General features: G+C 41.6%; 1 protein-coding gene across 17 annotated transcripts in view; it reads right to left on the bottom strand.

Annotated features, from left to right (window-relative positions):
* Positions 1-24,731, bottom strand: part of APBB2 (amyloid beta precursor protein binding family B member 2) — a 377,673-nt gene that overhangs the window by 184,224 nt on the left and 168,718 nt on the right. For 13 of the 17 annotated variants that reach the window (XM_044945932.2, XM_044945931.2, XM_044945935.2 and 10 more), the window contains one exon: positions 9,294-10,103. In XM_044945932.2, the coding sequence (XP_044801867.2) occupies positions 9,294-10,103 (810 nt within the window). Of the gene's footprint in view, positions 1-9,293; positions 10,104-19,604; positions 19,674-24,731 lie in introns of all 17 variants that reach the window. The other 4 variants (XM_044945943.2, XM_044945941.2, XM_044945942.2 and 1 more) reach the window with 1 other exon arrangement.

Raw genomic sequence — 24,731 nt, 5'->3', positions numbered from 1 at the left:
CCAGAACTGTGAGAGAATAAATATCTTTGTTTAAGCAATCAAGTGTAAGGCAATTTGTTGCAGCAGCCCTGAGAAACTGATAAAACATGTAAACATCTCCCCTTCTTTGCTTGAAAACTTACACTGCCCAGGATCTGAGGATGGGCTTTATCTTTTCATACTTCCTGAGGTATGACATGTGAAATGTGACAAAGAAACCAGGGGCACATCTCAGAAGGTAACTACATGTATGTATGTGTGTGTGCGTGCGTGTGGGGGGGGGTGCTTCCTCCAGGGAGACAAGAAACTGTGTGAGCTATCTGAGGTTACAGGCTGGTTCTAATTTAATTCTATGTCTCAGGTACCTAGCACAGTCCACACAGTAGACTTAAAAAATAACTGCTCTGTGTTTGTATATATGAATTAATGAAAAAATTAATTAAAACAAAGCAATGGTGAACAAACTCACCATAAATCTCCCTGTGTTTATTAACTTTAGGTTCTTTGTGAGAACAATAGGTTAGGAGAGAATGTTCATGATGAAATTTGACCAGAAAGCTTCTGAAAGTGGCCAGTAGCATCACCTGGCATTTCTGGGAGCCCATCACACAGGACTACTAGAGGACTCCATCCAGTCGTTTCCTAAGCAGCCACTCTCTGTCTCTGCCCACATCCTCTCCCCAGATGCTAAGCAACTTGTGAAGCTGGGTTCTAAAATTTTGATTTTCAACATGCCATTAAAGCAGACATGAGAAGGGGGGGAAAATCATGAATTACACTTCTTCAGTGGGCTTCCCAGGTGGCTCAGAGGTTAAGACTCTGCTTGCCAATGCAGGAGATGCAGATTTGATCCCTGGGTCAGGAAGATCCCCTGGAGGAGGAAGGGCAACTCACCCTAGTATTTTTGCCTGGAGAAACCCATGGACAGAGGAATCTGGTGGGCTATATAGTCCCTGGGGGTCACAAACAGTTGGACATGACTGATCGACTAAGCACACACACACAGTGATTAATTTAAAAAGAGAAAAGGATTCCTTACTTTCTATCAGCTCTGAAGAGCAATGGTCTCCTGCTGGTCTTCATCTGTCAAAAACCTATTCAGTCTTCAGTACAGACAATTTAATGCCTGAACTTCCATATCCCAAACAATTAAAGTTTCTTTCTCCTCTAAGCTCCCTCTATCCCATAGCATGCCAGCATTTCATAGCTCCTTCCTGGTTCCATCTTGAATATACCAACAGTCTTGTGTTCATGACTAGACTGTTAGGACTTTTGTGGCCACTCATTTTATTGTATCTATTTTTAGCATGTGCCCTGAAGTACCTCCTATAATACTTCATAATGGAAAGCAACCAAAATCTATCTTATCATTCAATTGAATATATATATATATATATTTTCTGGAACTTTCCAAAAATAATTAATTGAGCAAAATAATTTTCTTCCTTAAGTTCATGGGATGAGATAAAAAAGTCTTTTTATCCATCTGAGCCCCGAGGTACTAAAATCTAATTTGGAAATCACACCATCCACCCGGAACACAATCCGTCCGAGCTATTTTGGAAACATTTCATATGTGTCTTCTTCAATTCCTCCTGTCACATCAGGGAACTCTCAATTGAGACGATAAGACAAAAAGGCGAGTGAATCACTACTGGGTGTTTAAAAGATTAAAATGAATGCAGCAGGACAAACCAACTGAACACTGGGCCCTTCCTATAATCTGGATTTTTTTCTTTTTTCCTTTAAGGGATGGGAGCTTTCAAAAAGCAATTAAAAATACTTTATGTTTGAAATTGCCAAAATCTATTGACATAAAATTTAAAAATTTCTAAAAAGTGTTAATAATATCAACTTGTCCAAAGCTCTAACACTCTTAAGCTAGCAAAGGGCAGAAATAATTAGTGCAGTCAACTGTGTTGACATAATTAGGTTTGCGCCTTGGCTTTTGCCCTCAGCAGCTATCCAACTTGCAAGAGTTCCACTTTGCTTGCCTTAAGACTGGAAACCAATCAATTTAAGACATCAAAGGATTTAAACTCTTAAGTACAGATCAATTCGCAATGAAATCAACTCACAAAGTATGCAGGTAAGTGAAAACGAAATGGTTCTTTCCTCTGGCTGCTCTGAATTGTAGACTTATGGTAGCTCAGCTGTGTAAAGAATTTGCCTACAATGCAGGAGATCCCTGTTTAATTCCTGGGTGGGGAGGATCCTCTGGAGATGGGATAGGCTACCCACTCCAGTATTCATGGGCTTCCCTGGTGGCTCAGACAGTAAAAAATCTGCCCACAATGCGGGAGACCTGGGTTCGATCCCTGGATTGGGAAGATTCCCGGAGGAGGCCACAGCAACCCACTCCAGTCTTCTTGCCTGGAAAATTGGGAGCCTGATGAGCTACAGTTCATGGCGTCGCAAAGAGTTGGACACAACTGACTGAATGCAGCACGGAGACATCTAATACAAAGAATGTTTGTGATGGATTGAAATGCTGGCCCCAACTCTTCGTCTTTCCCTGGAGCCTAGAATAAAATAATAATCACCCTATCCAAGTGTTCTGAACAGCTATTTTATATAAGTTGTGCTTACTTTTTCTTTTTTTGGCTGCACCAAGCAGCATGCTGCTGCTGCTAAGTCGCTTCAGTCGTGTCCGACTCTGTGCGACCCCAGAGACCACAGCCCACCAGGCTCCCTGTCCCTGGGATTCTCCAGGCAAGAACACTGGAGTGGGTTGCCATTTCCTTCTTCAACGCATGAAAGTGAAAAGTGAAAGTGAAGTCGCTCAGTCGTGTCCGACTCTTAGTGACCCCATGGACTGCAGCCCACCAAGCTCCTCCATCCATGGGATTTTCCAGGCAAGAGTACTGGAGTGGGGTGCCATTGCCTTCATAAGCAGAGATTAAACCCATGCCTTCTGGAGTGGAAGCACGTGTGTGTCTATGGTGCTCAAGTGCACGCATGCTCAGTCATGTCTGACTTTGCAACCCCGTGGATTATATATAGCCCGCCAGGCTCATCTGTCCATGGGATTTCCCAGGCAAGAATACTGGAATGGGTTTTCATTTCCTATCCAGTGGAAGTATAGAGTCTTAACTGCTGGACCACCAGGAAAGTCCCTTACTTTTTCTGTTTTTATAGCTAGATTTATGTAGCAAATTGCAGATAGTATGCATATTTGTGGTCCAGATCCACCTACCCAACCAGCAAACAGATAAGGTTTATGGAGCTTGTGACTGTGTGTTACCTAGTGTGAGAAAAGGTTCATATCCACACATGATAAAGACTTTGCCCCTGCTTTCACAGAGCTCCAAGTCCAAACAAAAACCTTTCAGTAAGGTTACAAACTTCTGAGAGGAATGTGATAACCCGAGACTTGGAAATATTGCCTTGAGGTACAGAAAAAGGACTTTCAACAGCTCAGAGGGCCTGGAAAAATTTCACAGAGGAGCTAAGAGTTCAGCTGAAACTCAACTGCTTATAAGAATGAAAAGATTCTCTAAAATATAATTTTCCATCTTTTAGATTATAATGATACGCTGGTTGAAGTGTATAAAGTCTGATGTATTCAGCCACTGGTGCCACAAGCCAAGGTCTCAAAACTATGATACAGTGGGAAAATGTTGGATGCTGTGTCTAGAGACCTTGGTTCACATCCCAGCATGGTCGCCTGAGTGTGGTAAAGTCCCCCCAAAAGCTCTGGAACCCAGAATTTCACTGTGCCTTCCACAATAACTGATTAATCAGTATCCCCCATTATGAAGCAACATTTTCAGCTAAGTTATAAAATCAGTTCAGTTCAGTTCAGTCGCTCAGTCGTGTCCGACTCTTTGTGACCCCATAGACTGCAGCACGTCAGGCCTCCCTGTTCATCACCAACTCCCGGAGTTTACTCAAACCCATGTCCATTGCATCAGTGATACCATCCAACCACCTCATCCTCTGTTGTCCCCTTCTCCTCCTGCCTTCAATTTTTCCCAGCATCAGGGTCTTTTCCAATGAGTCAGTTCTTTGCATCAGATGGCCAAAATACTGGAGTTTCAGCTTTAGCATCAGTCCTTCCAATGAATATTCAGGACTGATTTCCTTTAGGATGGACTGGTTGGATCTCCTTGCAGTCCAAGGGACTCTCAAGAGTCCTCTCCAACACCACAATTCAAAAGCATCAATTCTTTGGCGCTCAGCTTTCTTTGTAGTTCAACTCTCACATCCATACATGACTATTGGAACAACCATAGCCTTGACTAGATGGACCTTGGTTGGCAAAGTAATGTCTCTGCTTTTTAATATGCTATCTAGGTTGGTCATAACTTTTCTTCCAAGGAGCAAGAGCATTAATTTCGTGGCTGCAGTCACCATCTGCAGTGATTTTGGAACCCAAAAAAACAGTCTGCCACTGTTTCCACTGTTTCCCCATCGATTTGCCATGAACCTCATGTGAAGAGTTGACACATTGGAAAAGACTCTGATGCTGGGAGGGATTGGGGGCAAGAGGAGAAGGGGACGACAGAGGATGAGATGGCTGGATGGCATCACTGACTCGATGGACTTGAGTCTCAGTGAACTCTGGGAGTTGGTGATGGACAGGGAGGCCTGGCATGCTACGATTCATGGGGTCGCAAAGAGTCGGACACGACTGAGCGACTGATCTGATCTGATGGAACCAGATGCCATGATCTTAGTTTTCTGAATGTTGAGCTTTAAGCCAACTCTTCACTCTCCTCTTTCACTTTCATCAAGAGGCTCTTTAGTTCTCCTTCACCTTCTGCCATAAGGGTGGTGTCAATCTGCATATCTGAGGTTACTGATATTTCTCCCAGGATTCTTGATTCCAGCCTGTGCTTCTTCCAGCCCAGCATTTCTCATGATGTTGTCTGCATGTAAGTTAAATAAGCAAGGTGACACTATATAGCCTTGACATACTCGTTTCCCAATTTGGAACCAGTCTGTTGTTCCATGTCTGGTTCTAACTGTTGCTTCTTGACCTGCATAGAGATTTCTGAGGAGGAAGGTAAGGTGGTCTGGTATTCCCACCTCTTGAAGACTTTTCCACAGTTTGTTGTGATCCACATAGTCAAAGGCTTTGGCATAGTCAGTAAAGCAGAAGTAGATGTTTTTCTGGAACTCTCTTGCTTTTTTTTTTTTTTTTTTCCTGTAGGTCTTCATAGAACTGTTCAGCTTCTTCAGCATTACTGATCAGGACAGAGACTTGGATTACTGTGATACTGAATGGTTTGCGGTGGAAACGAACAGAGATCATTCTGTCGTTTTTGAGACTGCATCCAAGTACTGCATTTCAGACTCTTTTGTTGACTATGAGGGCTACTCCATTTCTTCTAAGGGATTCTTGCCCACAGTAGTAGATATAACGGTCATCTGAATTAAATTCACCCATTTCAGTCCATTTTAGTTCACCAATTCCTAAAATGTTGATGTTTACTCTTGCCATCTCCTGTTTGACCACCTTCAATTTTCCTTGATTCATGGACCTAACATTCCAGGTTCCTATGCAATATTGCTCTTTACAGCATTGGACTTTACTTCCATCACCAGTCATATCCACAACTGGGTGTTGGTTTTGCTTTGGCTCTGTCTCTTCATTCTTTCTGGAGTTATTTCTCCACTGATCTCCAGTAGCATATAGGGCACCTAGTGACCTGGGGAGTTCATCTTTCAGTGTCCTATCTTTTCTCCTTTTCATACTGTTCATGGGGTTCTCAAGGCAAGAATACTGAAGTGGTTTGCCATTCCCTTCTCCAGTAGACCATGTCTTGTCAGATCTCTCCACCATGACCCGTCCGTCTTGGGTGGCCCTACACAGCATGGCTCATTGTTTCATTGAGTTAGACAAGGCTGTGGTCCATGTGATTAGATTGGTTAGTTTTCTGTGATTGTGGTTTTCAGTCTGTCTGCCCTCTGATGGAGAAGGATAAGAGGCTTATGTAAGCTTCCTGATGGGAGAGACTGACTGAGGGGGAAACTGGGTCTTGTTCTGATGGGCGGGGCCATGTTCAGTAAGTAACCAATATCAGATAAAGTAAGTACCCAATATCAAAATCAGACATTGATTAAAATATAACATCAAATGATTTACTCACTACATCAGGGCCATTTGGGGATATGTAAATGACCTCCATTTTTATTCAATTAATCATTATTTACTTACCAGTTTACCTGCTATATTTCAGGCATGTCATGACAGCACAAAGATGAAGACAAATCACCAACCCCTTCTCTTAGGGTACAGAAAGTCCTAACTAAAATCAGAGACCAAAATACAAGTAACTCATAATTAAGAGAGAAGTAATCTTGTATATCCCACTGCTATACTGATAATGATTATCACTAATAAAAATAAGCACTCATTTATTAAGTTCTTGCTATATGCCAGACACTGTTCTAAGGACTCTTTGAAGCACTTAATCTTCACGCCAGATCTATGCTAAAACATTACTAGCACCCCCACTTTACAGTTGAGAGGCTATGCGAACGGTCTACGTGGAACCCAGCGGAGACCTGAACTCAAGCAGTTGACTCAAGAGCCTGTCCTCTCAATGCTAAGTTAATGAAGCATTAGGCCCACTATCACACCATCTGATTTGGTTTTCTCTGTGTATAGCCTGCCTTTGTACACATTAGTAATGAACCAAATTTTGAAAACGGCCATTCTATAGGATACCGTCAGTTTTCATTTTATTAAGCCCCTATGAAAAATCATCAAGTTTCTTTCTTTCTTTTTTTTTATGGCCACACTGCGTGGTCTGTGGGATCTTAGTTCCCTGACCAGGGATTGAACCCAGGCCCACAGCAGTGAGGGTGTGCAATCCTAATCACTGGACCACCTGGGAAGTCCCAAGAGGTGTTTTTTCAACGGGAGTTCACAAGGGGCTCTGAAGAAATTCCAAAAGAATTCCCAAATATTCATTTTGAAGGGATGGCTTCTAAATTTGTTTAAAAAACCCCATCAATCTCACAGCTTTAGAGTTGAGTCACAGCTAACACATTTTTCCAAGCACATCTAAATCAAAATGTTTATCCTTAGCGACCTATTATGGACCATCACCATACTGTCATCCTTACTCTAAAACACAAGGTCTTCAAAAGTGACTTGAAGAATGAAAAATGAACCTAACCCCTCAACAAGTCAGAAAACTCTAATCCAGTACACATCACATGCCAAGCACTCTAATAGGTTTTGTAGAGAAACTCAGCAGCAAGTAACACCGGGACACTGAGCAAATGAGTAGTGAGCTGAGGAGACCCTGGAGAGGATCCTTGGAGAGATGAACCGAGCCCGTGCATGGGGTCAGTTTAAACTCTGTACTCTCTGCCAGCCCTTACTGACACCAGCATTCAATAAGCAAAGGGGTTGGGGATAGAACTACCGTAAACACTCAGCATCAGGAGAATTGTTAAACCATGGAGTTTTAAGAGGATGGAACAGCATGCTTAACATTTAAACTTAGCCTGAGGTAGAACACTGCTATCCTGTTATGAACTGATCTGCAAAATACATACTTCAGTGGAAAAAGTGAAGCATTCATAAAATAATGTCAATCATTTTTAAAATTTTTTACCATGGAAAAATTTAAGCACACAAAAGTAGAGAGAACATAGTAATAAAGCTTTATGTACCTACCTTTAACAAAGATTAGCTTATGGACAAATGGCATACACGTATTATTTCAATAAGAATATATTACACTATATATTATTCTACGATATTCTAGTATGTATCTCAAAAAGGTAAAAACTCTTTAAAAATATTATGAAATAGGGGGAAATTTTAAAGTTTATTATAAATGTGGGTATATGTCTAAAATGGCTCCTGAAAAAAAATGCTTAAAAAAAAAAAGTAGTGGTTTTCATTGGAAAAAAGGCAAACAGATTGAGGAACAGGGGAGACTTTACCTAATACATTTCAGGAAGATTTAAAGTGTAAATACAACAGGAGCGCTGTGCTCAGAAGAGCAGCAGAAAGGCTGCCATGACCTGAGGAACGCAGTGTGGCCTCAGCAGAGGGCGCTGAACACACGAGGGCAAGTTTGAACGTGAGATACTCAAGGAGTCATTTATATAGATTCAGACATTGGCAGGTGACAGTTTCCATCGGCTACAGGATATGAATTCTCTAAACGTAAAAAGTAATAGAGAGTTGTGAACTCAGTGACATTACTAAACATAATTATAATTCCAATAATGTGCAGGCCCAGACGTTTATGAGATGAAATGGGCTCATCTCAACCTCCCTACTGCCACATATCCAGCAACAGGAAGCTGATGAAATCATGTAAAGCACTGTGATTTTAAAGGGCACTTCAAAAAGCCTTTTTTTCTTTTTTTCAACAAGGTAATGTCTTATTTTCTCCTTCTCTTTTCCTATCTGTAGTCCTTGTAACTTCTCTGCCTTATAGGTTGGGAAAATGTCATTTCCTTCCCTGGTGGTTCTATCTGTAACATCTGTATCACATTAACACAGCCCTGGGAACCACTGGATGCAGGGTTAGGGTAAAGAAAGAAGCCTTTGTGAGTGCTTGTTTACAGTGAATTCAGATACAGTTCAGTTCTCCAATCTTTTAACCTTATGATCAGTAAAAAGGGGACTATGAGAAGATGAGATAAAAAGTAGCTCAGTTTTAGGACCCTGCTCATTTCTGTGACAATTTTCAGTTCTGTGAAAAATCCAAAGATATTACAAATATAGACAAAAGTCAAGAAAGACTGGTCTCAACTAGACTAGTTAAAATCCAAAACTTCTGAAAATACATTAAAAGAAACACCACTTTCTCACTTTCAAATATCACTTGCACAAGGCTAACAACATATTTCCTAGTAAAGGTCAAAAAGGACATGTCTTTAATGAATAGACTTTCAACTTCTTAACCTTTAAACTTTTCATTAGCTTGAGCATAAACATGTTTTTCTGAGAACTTTAAAAACAGTTGTTCTCTTTCTCAGGTTGCATCCACCCCTGGCAACTGTCTTATTATTTTCCTTACAAAACCCAGTGTTTCGAGATACTATGTAGAAACGGTTCACCTAACCACTGGCAGTATAATCTCCAAATAAGTGATGTTTTACTGTATTTAACACCAGGGACTTATTTCTTTTATAAAAATGCTTCCCAGGACAAACAACTTGTTTGAATCAAAATGAAAATGCTGAGTACTTTTCACATAAATTGCCCAATTTTGCCCTAAGAGGCTCAAGTTCTTCTCCACCTGCAAATGAAAATTTGGGGGGAGGGGGGGTCATTGCAGAGATTAATTCCATCAAGAAGGGAAAGTGCCACTGCAGGCTACACCTCTCCCAGGTACCTGTCTCGTCCGGGGAGCTGGGGGAGGCGCTGTCTTGGGACAGTGTGGTCCAGCTGGACTCCTCATCGCTTGGCGCCAGGTTCTGGATCCGGTGGAGTGCACAATCGGTTTTGGCCCCTGTTTTAGGATGATCCTTCTTGGTCTCTGGGCTGGATGATACTGTGGCTATGTGGCCCTCCTCGGGGCTAGACTGGGGCTTGTTTGGTTTCTGCAGCAGCACATCGCTGTTCCCAACAGTGGGGGAGGCCTGGCCTGGCTGGGCCTTCTCTCCCACAGCCCCAAGCTGGTTGCCCACGTTCTGCTCGAGTTCCCTGCTGGAGGTCTCCAGGTCTGCATAGTAGTTCAGGAAGCTCTTGGTTCTCCGGGGCTGGGAGGGTAAAATCTCACAGTCCGGGGAGTCCCGAGGGTGGGGCTCTTTACCCTCTAACTTCTCAGAAGTGATGTTGATGACTGCGGTGGGGCTGACGTTCCTGTTGGGGTCCTGCTGCCCTTGTTCTGCGGCCTTCCGGAGCTGGTTCTCCCCGTTTTTCACCAGCTTGATGTTGGCAGAGCCATTTCCCAGCAGGGGCTGTGCGGCTGGATCCGAGAGGCCCATGGCCGCCTGGATGTTAGTTAGTGCATATTTTTTCCTGCATTTAGGGGGTGTGCTATTCTTGGTTTCTGTGTGTTTTATTTCGGCGTTCAATAGTTCATTGTGGGAGGACCGGAGATTGAGGGTGTTTGGTGGTGTGACTGGGCTGTTCCGATTCGTGACGTCTGTGGTTCCGCTGCTGGCCATAAACACTGCCAAAGTGTCTACACCTGAGTCAGCTGGGAAAAAAGAAGAAAGCCGGTCATTAGATGCCTGGCATGATCAAATGACTTAGCGTACGGAGTGAGCAAACATTTCTACACAGAAAATTGAAAGGATCAATGCTTCCATTGCAGTTTTGTAGAACTGACCCATCTTCCCCTCTCTTTTCACTGTGTGCTCATACATTAACCAGGAGCAAATAAAAGGCTTAACGTGGACACACAAAAGCCAGTTTATAGAAAAGCGTGGTGGTCTGAGGTTTCAAATTTTACTTAGAATAAAAATGTATCTCTCTTTTGAATTCATATAAAAGCACTTTCTTCCCACAGCTGGTCTTCATTTTTTCACAACCTTGAAAATCATCTGCTTTCTAAACATTTACACTACATTTCTATTTTGTCGTTACCTCAGGCAACAAAAAAGGTTGCTCAGAAAGCCTCTGGGGCTCCAGTATTCTTAATTAACCTGAAAGGTCACTGTTCAGTAAGGCACCACGTATCCAAGGTAATTTTTCTCCACCATATTTAGAAATCGTGTTCTGAATGCCAGGAAAAACCATACCTCCATTACAGTTTGATAGTTTTGTGAACATTTCTGACCTGGGCTTACTGTGTGCACTAACCATAAATTCTGGAGAAACGGCTTAATTACTCAAGAACATACACATAAAACAATTTATAATAACGCAGCATTGAGCCCGAGGCTACAGACATGTTAGAGCCCCCAAAGGAGTCTGAATATATTCCACTGAATTAAAACACACACTCAGCAGTTTGCAGGCACCACGTGCCCTTGCAGAACTCCTGGAAAACTGTCTGGCAGTTACATTTATCTCAAATATTGTTCACACCATCAGTGATTTGTTCCATGTGTCTCTTGCTAGGAAGAGAGAAAGATTCCTCAAACTAGAAAGGAAAAACTTCATCAGGGGGAATTCCTAAAGTTTCAGATTTCTCAGCCTATGACGAATGACTTCTTTCTTATCTGATCCCTTGCCCTCCAGAGACCTCCAAGGGCTCCTCTGTATCAGGAGTAGATGAACCAAAGCACAGCTCCTAACATTCCTGAAATTGTACTATGACAAACCCCTCCTTCTCCATCAAGCAAAACAGAGGCCTCTGCAGGGGAGGAAGGTAAGAATGTTCTCCATTTTGGGAGCTTAGCAACATCTCTGTCCATCGTCCAACACTCAGGATGGGATATTTTAGAAGAGTCACCACTTGAGCCTTGTGTGCTTCTCTGAAGCTAGGCAACATCTGTACCCTCCAAGCCTCGTCCATATTTACAGCAGAATGACCATGTGGCCCACAGAGATAGCGAGGGCTGGAGCCCAGAGGATTCCTGCTTACCCACACCTGTCTCAGCACCTGGGCTTCACTGAGGATCTAGGGTCTAGGATCTTTTAAACAATACTGACAACTGAATTTTTAAAAAATTCTTTATACTGCTTTGGCTAGTACTACCGTTCTACAGAAAACATGTTTTAATATATAATTCAACCTCACTTTAGAGCAGCATTTGGTATGAAAAGGGTCCACCGTGAACCCACACGAAGTTTTCCCTGAGACATAATACCCATAACATAGGACAGGAGAGAAAATTATATTCAGACTCGGGTATTTGGAGTGACATTATTATGAGAAAGCTGGCAATCTGCTGGCTTTTAAGAAGGTGTGACAAAAAAAATTTTTATGAGGCTGTTTTATGACGTTAAGATACTATATTCTAGCAATGTTTTTAGGGAGAAATTTTTATTTACTTTGTTTATAACCATAAACACTTTCACAAAGAATACCATCAAAATTTTTAGGTGATTTAATACTTAAGTAGCTTTTATATCTTGGATGTGACAGATAAAACCTCTGAGCCACGTTTTCACCAGCCTTTTGGATCCTACCACCCCTTCTAGCCCACTGTAACTCTTCTGCTTGCTAGAAATCACAAACGCAAAATTTGGGAGGGTTAAGTTAGAACAACAGGACCAAAAATAGCTCTGCAGATGCCGTTTTTATAGATCAAAGCCTGAATACAATTCAGGTGTGTGTTTTAAATATTAAATGATAGTATCATCTGAAAGCAAAATAAAAGGTTCAGATCTAGAACTAAGGCAGTCAGTTAATCCTACGAAGTACACAGTTGTCCCTAGATGTTAATACATCAGCCAGCAAGTCCTTTGGGTTCACAGGGTCCTGAAGCGGGTAGAGATGAGCAACTTCCTAGAAAGGCCAAGGCAGCAGAAAGGAGGCTCCCAAAAGGGGGGAGGCAGTGCCCATGAGGATGACTGCACAGAACTCAGGTCAAAGACACGAGGCATAAGCCTGCTCCATGCTAATTCCTGGTTAAGTGTTCCAGGACATCAGGCTCTCAGTCTCCTTGTCTGAAAAATGGGGACGATAATAGTACTTGGCTGTTGTAAGGATTAAAATGCGAAATGGCGCTAGGAGGTTAGCACAGTGCATAAACAATAAATACGAGTGATCTTCAGCCTTTTAATCCAAGTGACAGAGCACTAAGCTGCCTGCTGTCAGGCCCCTAGATTAATCAGGCGTTTGATCTGAGTTGTACAAAAATGGTCTTGCTGCAGAGACACAGGGAGCAAACAGACTAACAAGAAGGGGTAAAGAAGCCGAGTTTACAGGAGTTTAATTACAGAAGAAAATCCTCAGATTAAGAGAAAGGAGGTATGTGATTCTTTTTTTAAAGGAAAGAAAATCTTATAATGTCTTTTTAAATCTTCTAAAATTTAGTTATTTTCTTTATGGTCAAAAAAGCCTATGAGTTAAGTCCAATCTCCTTGACATAACAGAAAAGTTGCTTAAACTCTTCATTTCTTTACCAGGATAATGCTTAATAGCATCTGTACATCACTGAGCTTTGCTGAGGACTGAGAGAGACAGCTGTCAAGCACTGAACCTAAGGCCTGACGTACTGTAAGAGCTCAACATACACCAGGGATGACTAATATCTCATAGCTCCCTCCTGTGCCGCACTCTTCTGTCTCTGGCCACCACACCTCCGGCCATCATGTACTGAACACGTTCTTGCCTGGTGCTGTGGCTGGGAATGCGGAAACCAAGACACATAAGGTCCCACCTGCTAAGCGCTTTCAGCCTCAGACACACACACACACACAAAGTGACAGAAAGCAATCAGGGTACAAAGTGGTAAGTGATCTTCTCACTTCACATTGGAGAGGAGCTGCAGGTAAGAGAGCGTGGATTACCATCTGGGGAATCTGAGCAAATCAAGACATGAGAGGAAAGGCGGTAAAGAGAGAGGGGGAGGGATCGGGCAGAGAGTCCTGGAAGACCTGCTCCAAGAGATGGGCTTGACCCTGAGGCACTTCAACAGCTGCAAGAAGAAGGAATGAGGCTCAAATGTGTGTGTGCACTAGGGTTTTGTTCTTTTCTTTCCTCAAACATATTCTCCAAGACGGAGATTACTCCGATAAAAGGCAATACAGAAGCAATGAAAATTTGGCATTAAAACATCAGTGGTTGTCAGGGAAAGAGCATAATAAGGTAGACAGAGGGTGTCTCCCTAACTAGAGAGGGAGGTTGGCTCCATCTTCATGTTCTTCTATCTGGTGTTAGAGACTGACTCTACTATTTACCTGAGGAGAACAAAGCCTTGGCAAGGACGCTCGCTGGAAGGCTACTGGAACAGTCCGGTCAAGACAGTAGGGAGAGTACATGTGTCAATCTGTATAGCACAGGGGACACTACTCAGTGATTTGTGGTGACTTACATGGGGAGGAAATCTAAAAAAGAGTGGATATATGTATAACTGAGTCACTTTGCTGTATAGCAGAAAGTAACACAACATTACAAACAACTATTTTCCAATATGAAGAAAAAAGACAGTAGGGAGAGGATGAGGTGGGTATAGGGAGGTAGTCACACTGCTATAGGGCCAGCTCTGGTCACTCATCTCATGACCAGGGTGTACAGTGAGGTCTCCATAAGCCACCCGGATTTAGAGATAGGAACTGAAAAGAGCCAAGTGCACTGAGTGATCATAAGGACAGTGGCGTCTCCTGTTATATCCGCTTCAGGAGGATGGCAGAGTTGGGCAGGGAGTGACCTTTAAGGAACTTCACTAGCAAACAAGCAGAAGGAGTGAGAAGAACGGCTGGAGGGTGATCTGGGGATATGGCAAGGAACTTTTGTTCTTTATGGTGAGAGTCCAAGCCTCGTTTCCTTTTTTTATAGGCCGGGAAAGCTGAAGCTGGCACAGAGGGGAAAAGAAGAAACACAACAGAGGGACAGACCACGCTGGGGGGACCCGCAGAACAGATGTGGAAATGTCAGCCTCATCCAAGACGTGAGGAGGGGGGAGCGGGAGCCAGGCCAGGGTCAGGCACATACGTCACTGTGGTGACACAAATCCAAAGAAAAGCGAAACTGAGAACCTCAGTTTCTCCGTAAAGATAGTCTTTCCCAGAGGGAAGCAGTCTAGGGGGAACATGAGGAGAGGGACAAAGTTTCGAAACAGTCACAACAGAGAAAAACAGAATAAGCAATTTCAAAATAAATACACAAATAAAAGAAGGCTGGTGGCATAAAAACAGACACATAGCTCAGTGGAACAGAATAGAGAGCCTAGAAACAAGTCCACACATATACGGTCAACTAATCTATGACAAAGGAACCAAGAATATACAGTGGGGAAAAGTCAGTCTCTTCAATAAAGGTGCTGGGGAAAACTGGACAGCTACATGTGAAAGCATGAACGTAGAACACTATCTCATATGATACACAAAAATTAACTCAAAGTGGACTAAAGACTTGAAATTGAGGCCTGGAGTCATAAAAGTCATCAAAGAAAATATAGCAGGGTGAGCCCCTTGACACAGATCTCGGCAACGGTCTTTTGCGTTTGACACCAAAAGCAAAAGTGAACAAGTGGGACTACATCAAAAAAGTTTCTGCTCAGAAAAACAAAAACTTATCAAGCAAATGAAAAGGCAACCTATGGAATGGGATTTTTAAATAGGAAAGAAATAGACGCAGAGAGGGACACGATTAAGGTGTCAGATGTGAACAGTGAGGAATGCACTCCAGGATCTGGTCTGGGGTGGGGGGCAAGAGATGGAGCCAGGAGGAGGGTGAAGAGCTGGGGGAAAAGGCTAAGGGGTCAGAGGTCCCTGACAGATAAGGCAATAGGCATGACAGGAACAAGGAGCCGCTCCAATGCTAGCTGCACTCACACTTTGGGGAGCTTTTAAAAAGTACAGAAGCCTAGGCCCACCCCCAAAGACACTCCAGATATCTGATTCAATTAGTCTGGAAGGTGAATGTGTGTGTTAGTGTTAGTTGCTCAGTCGTGTCCGACTCTTCGTGACCCTATGGCCTGGAACCTGCCAGACTCTTCTGTCCATGGGGTTTTCCAGGCAAGAATATTGGAGTGGGTTGCCATTTCCTTCTCCAGGGGATCTTCCCGATCCAGGGATCGAACCCGGGGGAAGGTGAATGAGATCCATGATATTGCCATCACTTCCACATCTATTCATCATGCTGTTTTGAGCATAACTCACAAAGATTCAACATCAATTCAAGAGGATGGATTCCTGTAGCAGAGCCAGGTCTATGTTCAGAACTAAGAGGGGAAAAGCACTCACATCACCACTGCCGTCACCCTCCTGCACGATGGACAAACTACTACGGCCTGACAAATACTTCCTCCTTTTCTAATAAAAGTTTCACATTTTTTCTTAAGAATCAGCCGTCCTCCATGCTCATTCATTCATTCGACAGGTATTTTTTCATGCACTAGTCACAGACACCATTCTAACTGTTGAGGAGACAGAAGTGAACAAAACTGACAAAAATATCTGGTCTCATGGAGCTTACATTCTAGAGATCCAGCCCCCATGTTCAGGCAGAGATGACCCTACCCTTGATTCATGAGGTCCCTGGCCCAAGCACAGCCGATCAGAGTAGCAAATCCCCATGGCTATGGTGACTGATTCAAGGAAAAGCATGCCTTTGAACTGGAATGCTGGAGAAGACTCTTGAGAGTCCCTTGGACAGCAAGGAGGTCAAACCAGTCAATCCTAAAGGAAATCAACCCTGAATATTTATTAAGAACTGATGCTGTAGCTGAAGCTCCAATACTTTGGCCACCGGATGCGAAGAGCCAACTCACTGGAAAAGACCTGGATGCTTGGAAAGACTGAAGGCAAGAGAAGAAGGGGGCGACAGAGGATGAGATGGTTGGATGGCATCATCGGCTCAATGGACATAAATCTGAGCAAACTCCGGAAGGTAGTGAAGGACAGGGAAGCCTGGTGTGCTGCAGTCCACAGAGTTACAAAGAGTTGGACATGACTGAGCAACTGAACAAGGATCCTAAGACTTTTTCTGGAATAATCAGAAGAGAAGCATGCTCTTTTCTCTTTTAGAGAAAAAGATTTTCAGCTTAAGTTAATATAATGCACAGAGTATTTTTTATGAAGCCTAACCAAAATTAGGTAAGCCAGGGTCACTTTAATTTCATGGCTAACAAAGCTTTCCTCGAACCCTCAGTCACAAAGATCCCAGCACTGAGATGCAACCCCTGTAACTCAGATGACATCCTAATATAAACCCGTGCTGGAGCCCATAGTTAAACTCACCCTCCCCACTTCTCTTTGCTGAGACCTCTAGCCTCCTGTCGAAGAAAACTTGTCAGTAATGGCAGGAAATGTGTCTCTTCAATAACCTACTGCTCTTCCCCTGCTCCTGTCACAAGCTTACAAAACTGGAAATTGACAAATGGGCCCGGGGAAGCCCAATGTCTGCCCAATTTCTAAATGAGACTTCACATCTTCTTCATTTTTGTTTTCTGCTATACAATTTTATTTCCACTGAGGGGTTAACAGCAAAACTTCTACCCTGAGGAATGTTGCCTTTTGAACTAGACCTCAAAGTATTAAGGAAATGAAGTAAACTCAGATTTTTTTTTCCTTTTAGGAAGGAGAGGCAAAATAAAGCTGGTTCCTGAAATTACTCATAAAAGTAAACTCTCAATGTGGCAAAAATGATAAGAAGTTCTCTATGAACAAAGAAGGCAAAGGTTGTTGGGAAGCAGCTAGGGTTCCTCGGTCAGAGAGATCACAGGATTAGAACCCTGGACATTTTTAAACTGGGAGGACAACCTCACACAGTTGGTTCACGGGGCACCTTCCCCAGGCACTGAGATAAAGGGGTGATTTCAACCTGCAGCTCTGACCCACCTAAATAGGGCAAGGGTTTCCCATGCCCTATTCAACTAAACTGTCTGAGGGCTCACTCTGTTCAACAGCCCAAGTGAATCTGAGGAAAGCCAAGAGAGATGTACCAAAAGCTTTCCCTTAAGAAACTTGGCCAGACAGGGCAGTGGGAAGGAGAAGTTATTAACCCACCTCCCAATGGTTAGAGCAGGCAGAGGGGCTTACAAGCAGAAGTTATTAGGGATGTGGAGAGAGGTGCAGGGAAGACTTTCATGAAAGTAACAGCTGAGTTGGGTCTTGAAGGATACCTACGTAGGAGTCCACCAGTGACAAGGAAAAGAAAGGCACTCCAAGCAGGGGAAACCCAGGCATTCCAACATCAAGCCTGGCAGATGTCGTCACCTTGGGAAATCATATGCTTGTACCAAGCACATTTTCTTTGCTCAATTTCTAACCTCTTTTCATCATTTCATCTTCTTTTAAATAATGTTTTTTTCTGAAGATGACTGTATTTTTAAAAATATAGCTTAGAGTTATATGGTGGAGTTTGATGAATATAATCAGTGGTCAAGCTGGTGTAGATGGAAGAAAAAAAGGTAAGCTAAAATAAGGTCACAGGTTTTCTTGAGCAAGTGACAAGTCAATCCCAAAAGAGAAAAAAACATGAAACAATGGCAGAATCCTTGGAATAGGGTAATGACCCGACTATGCCACAGGCTGAGACCTCCTCACAAGGGACTTCTGCGCTGAATGTTGAAGGTTCAGCAGGAATTTTCTAGGCATATAAGGTATATATTCTGTTTTTTTTTTTTTTTTTAAAAGGCTCCTGGTAGTCACAGCTCCTCAGAGTTGGAAAAGGAGACTGAAACCAAGCCTTATCCCATGCTCTCCACTAGCTGCTACTGTATTTTCAGGTAAAAAAATGGCTGGAATGATACTCCACTGAAACCAAAATGCTGTTCTCCTTATAAAATGTGTTATGTCCTACACCAAATGCATGACAGCAGTAGCTGTTATTAAAAGCCATGCTGGATAAAGGTTTCATTATCTCTTATATAACTACTAATGAATAAAGCAATCTAACAACAGGAAATGTACATAATTGGTATAGCAAAATATAGTGACATAAGAAATTTCTATAAGTTATTTGATTAGCTTACCTCTACTCAGAGGAAATCAGAAAACACATCATTTATATATTATTTGCCAGCTTTATTCTTACATTTCCATATTGAGTCTATCTTACAGTGTAATAAAAGACTTTAAATACTGAAGAATTCCTAGAAGGAATTTATCTCAATACTTAACATGCATTTTTCTAAAGGACATATGTATTTGTTTTGATTCTGCAAAATGAACATACTTATTCAAATATGTATTTACAAAGAAAATCTACACTCTGTCTCTAAATTGGCCTCTGAAAATTGCCTCTAAGTTCCTGATTTTCTTGTATGAATTTAGGTTAGTCATATTGTTTTTAGGTGTTTTTAATAAAAGGATATTTCCTGTCCCTCATCGACCTCTGCTGAGCTTAGTGTTTATTTTATTGTGTTTTATTTTCTCTCTCTGTGAAGATGTAACATACACTGTTATATAAAGGAGAAAAGGACTTGGACATTCTTTCTGAGTTTAACTTTTGAATTCAGGGACACTTACTTAAAAGCAACCTGCTGAGTGGTAGGTGTCCTAACAAAGAATCTACCCAGATCTGCCACTTGCAATTCTACATTACATTTAATTCAAAATGTCACTGTGATCACTATTTTTATTATATTACTGTGAGGCTAAGAAGTAAATTCATATCACATTGTATGTAGACTAGCATCCATTATGACACAAAGAAAGGGGCATACAATAAAATTAGGTTGGTATTCTTAAGGCCTGAAATTAATCAGCATTAGAATACTGAACTGGGAGCCTATTATAGGCAAATCCCACAATGCCTAAGAGGCTATTTATGGAGACTCACCACCAATATCTCCTTTGTTCATATTTAACAGGTAACAGGCTATAATGTGCAACAGTAGATGGCAAAATCTGACAGAGTTTTAATTTTCTGTTATAGTCGATTAAAATATTTTCACAATACAGTATTAGTAGGATCATGTAAATGATAGATGAATGCAGTTAAGTCCAATTAATTCTTCTATCTTATTGTAAAGATCCACTTTTCTAGTACATTAGTGACAAACAATAAAAAGCAGAAAACATGCTATTGTAGCAAATCATAAGTTTAACGTCAAAACAATTATCTAGTATATATATATATGCTGAAGTCTTAATACTCAACTAGTACAATGCATTGAAACATGTGAAAGTGTCTGACCTGGAAGGACTTCTGACATGGGTCTCTGCACGTCAGCAATGGTGCAGGAAACAGCTTATAATTTGAAATCTGAAAAGAAGGATCATTTGAGAAATCAAAACCCCAAATAACAAAGAATTAAAGGAAAAAAACATAGCATTGAAAATTCTTCTAAAAGCTGTTAAAAATGTTAAACAAATCTTAACAGACAATGTCCAGATTTGGTTTACTTATAGTTGACTTTTGACTAAAATTTGAGTTCCTGCTTAACCACATTTATTTCTTGAGAAACCACAAACATTTCTTGAGATTTGTTTTTCCATGCCAGGTTTAAGTTATCTTTCTCAAGTTTCCAATGATTTTTCTCATTAAGAACACACCATTCAGAAGCCAATAAAGAAAAACTGGCAAATTTCACCACATAAAAATTTAAACCTTCTGTTAAAGGGGTAAAAAGGGCTATAAACACAACAAAGGAAAAAAAAAACCTGAAAAAAAATCATTACAAATGAATTTATTTACAAAACAGAATCAGATTCTCTGACAAGGAAAACAAACTTATGGTTACCAAAGTGGGAAGGTCAGCAAGTCTGGGATTAACAGACACATAGTACTATATAAATTAGGAGTTTGGGATTAACAGATACACAGTACTATGTATAAAAGATAACCAACAACACCTACTATGTAACACAGAGAACTATACTCAATATCTTGAAATTATAATGGAAAAGAATCTAAGAAGAATATATATACATATATTTATCTGAATCACTTTACTTTGCTGTATACCTGAAACTCAACATTGTAAATCAACTATACCTCAATTTAAAAAAAAGATCATACTATAGATGACATAAAAAGGTAAGTTTTCTTTATATAGAAAGAATTCTTTGAAATTATTAAGAAAAATATAAACAGACCTGAAGGAAAATGGGAAAAGGACAGAAACAAATCTTAAGAGAAACACAAATGTCCAGTAAATATAAATAACTAACATCACTTAAAACTGAAGAAAATGCAAATGTAAATGAGTTTTTACTTTTCCTATAGCAGACTGCAAAAATTAACAGGCTCGATAACAAATAATCTAAGGCACGGACATTGAAAATAGGAATTTTCAGTTCCTGCTGGTGGGAGTAAAAACTGGCAAAACTCTATGGAGGGCCTTTTAGAAATACGTGAGCAAATTTAAAATGCATGGGCCTTCTTGCCCAGCAATTCTTTTCCTAAGAATTTATTTTACAAATAAACTTACATAGACTCTATTATTCTAAATGGAAAGGATCAGTAACAACCTAGCTGTTCATCAGTGGATAACTTCCTCATTAAATTATGATACAGCCATTCAGTGGAATACCGTGCTGCCGTTCCTGCCCCCTCTAAATAAAATGAATTGAATCTACGTCAGATGATACAAAAAGGGCTTTAAGAAGTATCACAAAGAAGTAAATAATATGCATGATTGAATTTGAATAAAAATTTTAAAAACATATATATACATACATGTGTGTATACACACATGTACATACTTACGTTTACATAGATACATGCACACACACACATACACACTTGTATTTACATAGAAAATGTCTTAAAGGAATAATGAAGAACTAGACACACTGGTAAACTGCCAGTTTACCAAATTAGATACATAATAAGGAAAACTGAAAACAGACCTTGTTTTCAGTGAGTTGGTATCAGGAATGTCAATTAGAATAATAATCCATTATATTAGTGGATGTGGATATTCAAATATGGATACTGCATGATTTCATTTATATAAAGTACAAAAACAGGAAAAGCGTTTCTATGTCAAGATAGTAGTTTGCCCTGCAGGGCAGGAAAGGGGAAGAAGCAAAAAAGTAGCCCCTAGGACGTTGCAATGATGATATACTTTCTTGATAGGGATGTGAAAATTTATCAAGATGTACCCTTATGTGCACATTTCTGTATGCTTACCACTCTTCCATAAAATGTTTAAAAAAAAATGAGTCAAATGTTAGTGGTTTTCTATAGCATTATTCAAGTTGAGAAACTATATTTGCAAAGACTAAATTCTAATCTAACCTTTCCAAACTAGTAACCTTTAATAGGCACTACCTTCCAACTTTATGATTCAGATAATGACCTGACAACCTGGTTTACCAGCCCACCATACATTTTTAAATTATATTTTCACATATCACGGGTAAGGCTCATTACTCTGGTATAATTAAAAGGGTGGGCTTAATTTAAACTGTCCTGAAACAGCAAGAGATGTTTCCTCCACGCACCTTTGCTTCTGCCCTATATCTTTCTCTTTTAAAAGTATTTCACAATTCACTTTTCCTTTTTTTAGTTTTTGTCTTCAATATACCTTCAGATATAAGCAAAGCAGATGTGAGGTGATAACTATCAAGATAATGAACGTCCATAAAGTAGAAAGGAAGCTAAGAAAAGGCTTATTTACAGAAGTATCCTGAAAAGACTTGAACAGAAACTGAAAATTTGCATATTTTACTGTGTATTATCCTTAAAATATTCCCCTGTGTTGGGGCAAAAGGAGTATTTTAAGGATAATACATACTAAAACTAGCAACTAGAATCAATCTGGCACCAAGTTTTCTTTCCAGCAGCATTTCATGTGTACCATTAGTGAAAATCCATAATGCTCGCGTGCCTGTGGCAATGCCATTGGAGCTCAATAAATCTCCAAGAGGACCACAGAGAAGCAGCCAAAGTGGAAATCATGAAAGCCCTAGTAAACAAAGAAGTGAACTATAAACTAAATGCCCCCTGGGACTTTGGTTCAGTATAAGACGCTACGTACTTCCCCTATCCACTGGACATAAGTGTAAGAATTCAGAATTATACACATATATGTTAATTCAAGGTTTTATATGATAACAATCCAATCCTCAAGGCCTTTATTTTTGCCAGTATGATACCCCTGACCAAGAATGCTACAGTAAATTACCTCACTATAATCAGGTCCTTATGTGTTCCATTTGCCTTGCTATTTTTTTTATTTGTAATATTGTGTTTGCAATTTAGAATAAAAAGACTTTTTTCCTTATTTTTATTGTATGTTTTATCTTTTTTCAATATGTAATTTCACATTGTCCCCAACAGGTTTCAAACTGGAAACAGAGAACATTCAAATCGAGTATTTTGAGGATTTAATTAAGGGACTATTAAAAAAAAAAAAAGTTGACAGGGTAGGAAAACCATAAGGGATAATACAGACGCCAGGGCTTATAAGAGCAAGTTGCCACCCCTAGTCTGAAGGAAGAGAGAGCTGTGTGTAGGGTGGGTACTGCCTACCACCACCACCTTCTTTGAGGTCCACAGCCAGCATTCAGCAGTCTGGTACAAAACCGCTGCCTCACAGCCTAAACCTCTGACTACAAGAATGAGAAATTATTCTTTAGTAAGCTAAAGTTGTATGTTGACTCCTCTTTTACCAAGGAATAAACAAAAACTGATTTGAAGAACTAACTCATTTGAAAAGACCTGATGCTGGGAAAGATTGAAGGCAGGAGGAGAAGGGGACGACACAGGATGAGATGGTTGGATGGCATCACCAACTCAATGGACATGAGTTTTGAGTAAACTCCGGGAGTTGGTGATGGACAGGGAGGCCTGGTGTGCTGCAGTCCATGGGGTCACAAAGAGTCGGACACGACTGAGTGACTGAACTGAAACGAAAACTCACAAGTGCTTATCCACTTAGATCCAGCTCAAGTATTACATCCTTAATAATATGTCTTTTGAATTATCTACTTGTTTCATCACTATTACCCCACCACTAAACTTTCTACAAACTTCTATTATTACACTTAACACATGACATTTAATTTTTATTTTTATCTTTTTTCCCTAAAGAGGGTAAATAATTTGAAGAGTGCTGGAGAAGACTCTTGAGAGTCCCTTAGACAGCAAGGAGATTAAACCAGTGAATCGTAAAGGAAATCAACCCTGAATACTCATTGGAAGGTCTGATAGCTGAAGCTCTACTACTTTGGCCACCTGATGTGAAGAGCCAGCTCATTGGAAAAGACCCTGATGCTGGGAAAGACTGAAGACAGAAGGAAGAGAGGGCGACAGAGGATGAGATGGTTGGATGGCATCACTGATGCAATGAACATGAACTTGGGCAAACTCCGGGAGATGGTGAGGAACACAGAGGCGGCTGCGACGGGGCCGCTAAGCGCGGCCAAGAGGAGCCACCCCACGTCCGAGGTCAGGGGCAGAAGCCGGGAGGACCCATGCCCGAAGGGCAGCGGCCAAGAGGAGTTACCCCACGTCTGAGGTCAGGGGCAGCGGCCGAGAGTACCAGACTGCGATGGCGCAGGAACGGCAGAGAGGAGCTATCCCGCGTCCGAGGTCAGCGGGGGCGGCTGAGAGGAGTTACCCCGCGTCCGAGGTCAGGGGCAGCGACGAGAGGACTTACCCCACGCCCCAGGCCCGAGGCCAAGGGCGGCGGCCGGGAGGAACTACCCCACGCCCCTAAGCCGGAGGCCAGGGGCTGCGGGCAGGAGGAGCTACCCCATGCCCCCACGCAGGAGGCCAAGGGCAGTGGCCAGGTGGAGCAACTCCACGCCCCAGGCCAGGGGCGGTGGCCGGGAGGACCAACCCCACGTCCAAGGAGCTATGGCTGCCTGGGGCACAGGAGGGCCTAGAGGAGCTATCCCACGTTGAAGGTCAGGAAGGGCAGCGGTGAGGAGATACCCCTCGTCGAAGGTAAGGAGCAATGGCTGCGCTTTGCTGAAGCAGCCGTGAAGAGATACCCCACACCCAAGGTAAGAGAAACCCAAGTAAGATGGTAGGTGTTGCAAGAGGGCATCAGAGGGCAGACACACTGAAATCATACTCACAGAAAACTAGTCAATCTAATCACACTAGGACCACAGCCTTGTCTAACTCAATGAAACTAAGCCATGCCCATGGGGCAATTCAAGATGGGCGCGTAATGGTGAAGAGATCTGACAGAATGTGGTCCACTGGCGAAGGGAATGGCAAACCACTTTAGTATTCTTGCCTTGAGAACCCCATGAACAGTATGAAAAGGCAAAATGATATGATACTGAAAGAGAAACTCCCCAGTCAGTAGGGGCCCAATATGCTACTGGAGATCAGTGGAGAAAAAACTCCAGAAAGAATGAA

Source organism: Bubalus bubalis, chromosome 7 (genome assembly GCF_019923935.1).
Source record: "Bubalus bubalis isolate 160015118507 breed Murrah chromosome 7, NDDB_SH_1, whole genome shotgun sequence".
NCBI classification, from domain to species: domain Eukaryota; kingdom Metazoa; phylum Chordata; class Mammalia; order Artiodactyla; family Bovidae; genus Bubalus; species Bubalus bubalis.
Note: the sequence above shows the minus strand (reverse complement) of the source record. Positions and strands in the feature narration are given on the sequence as shown.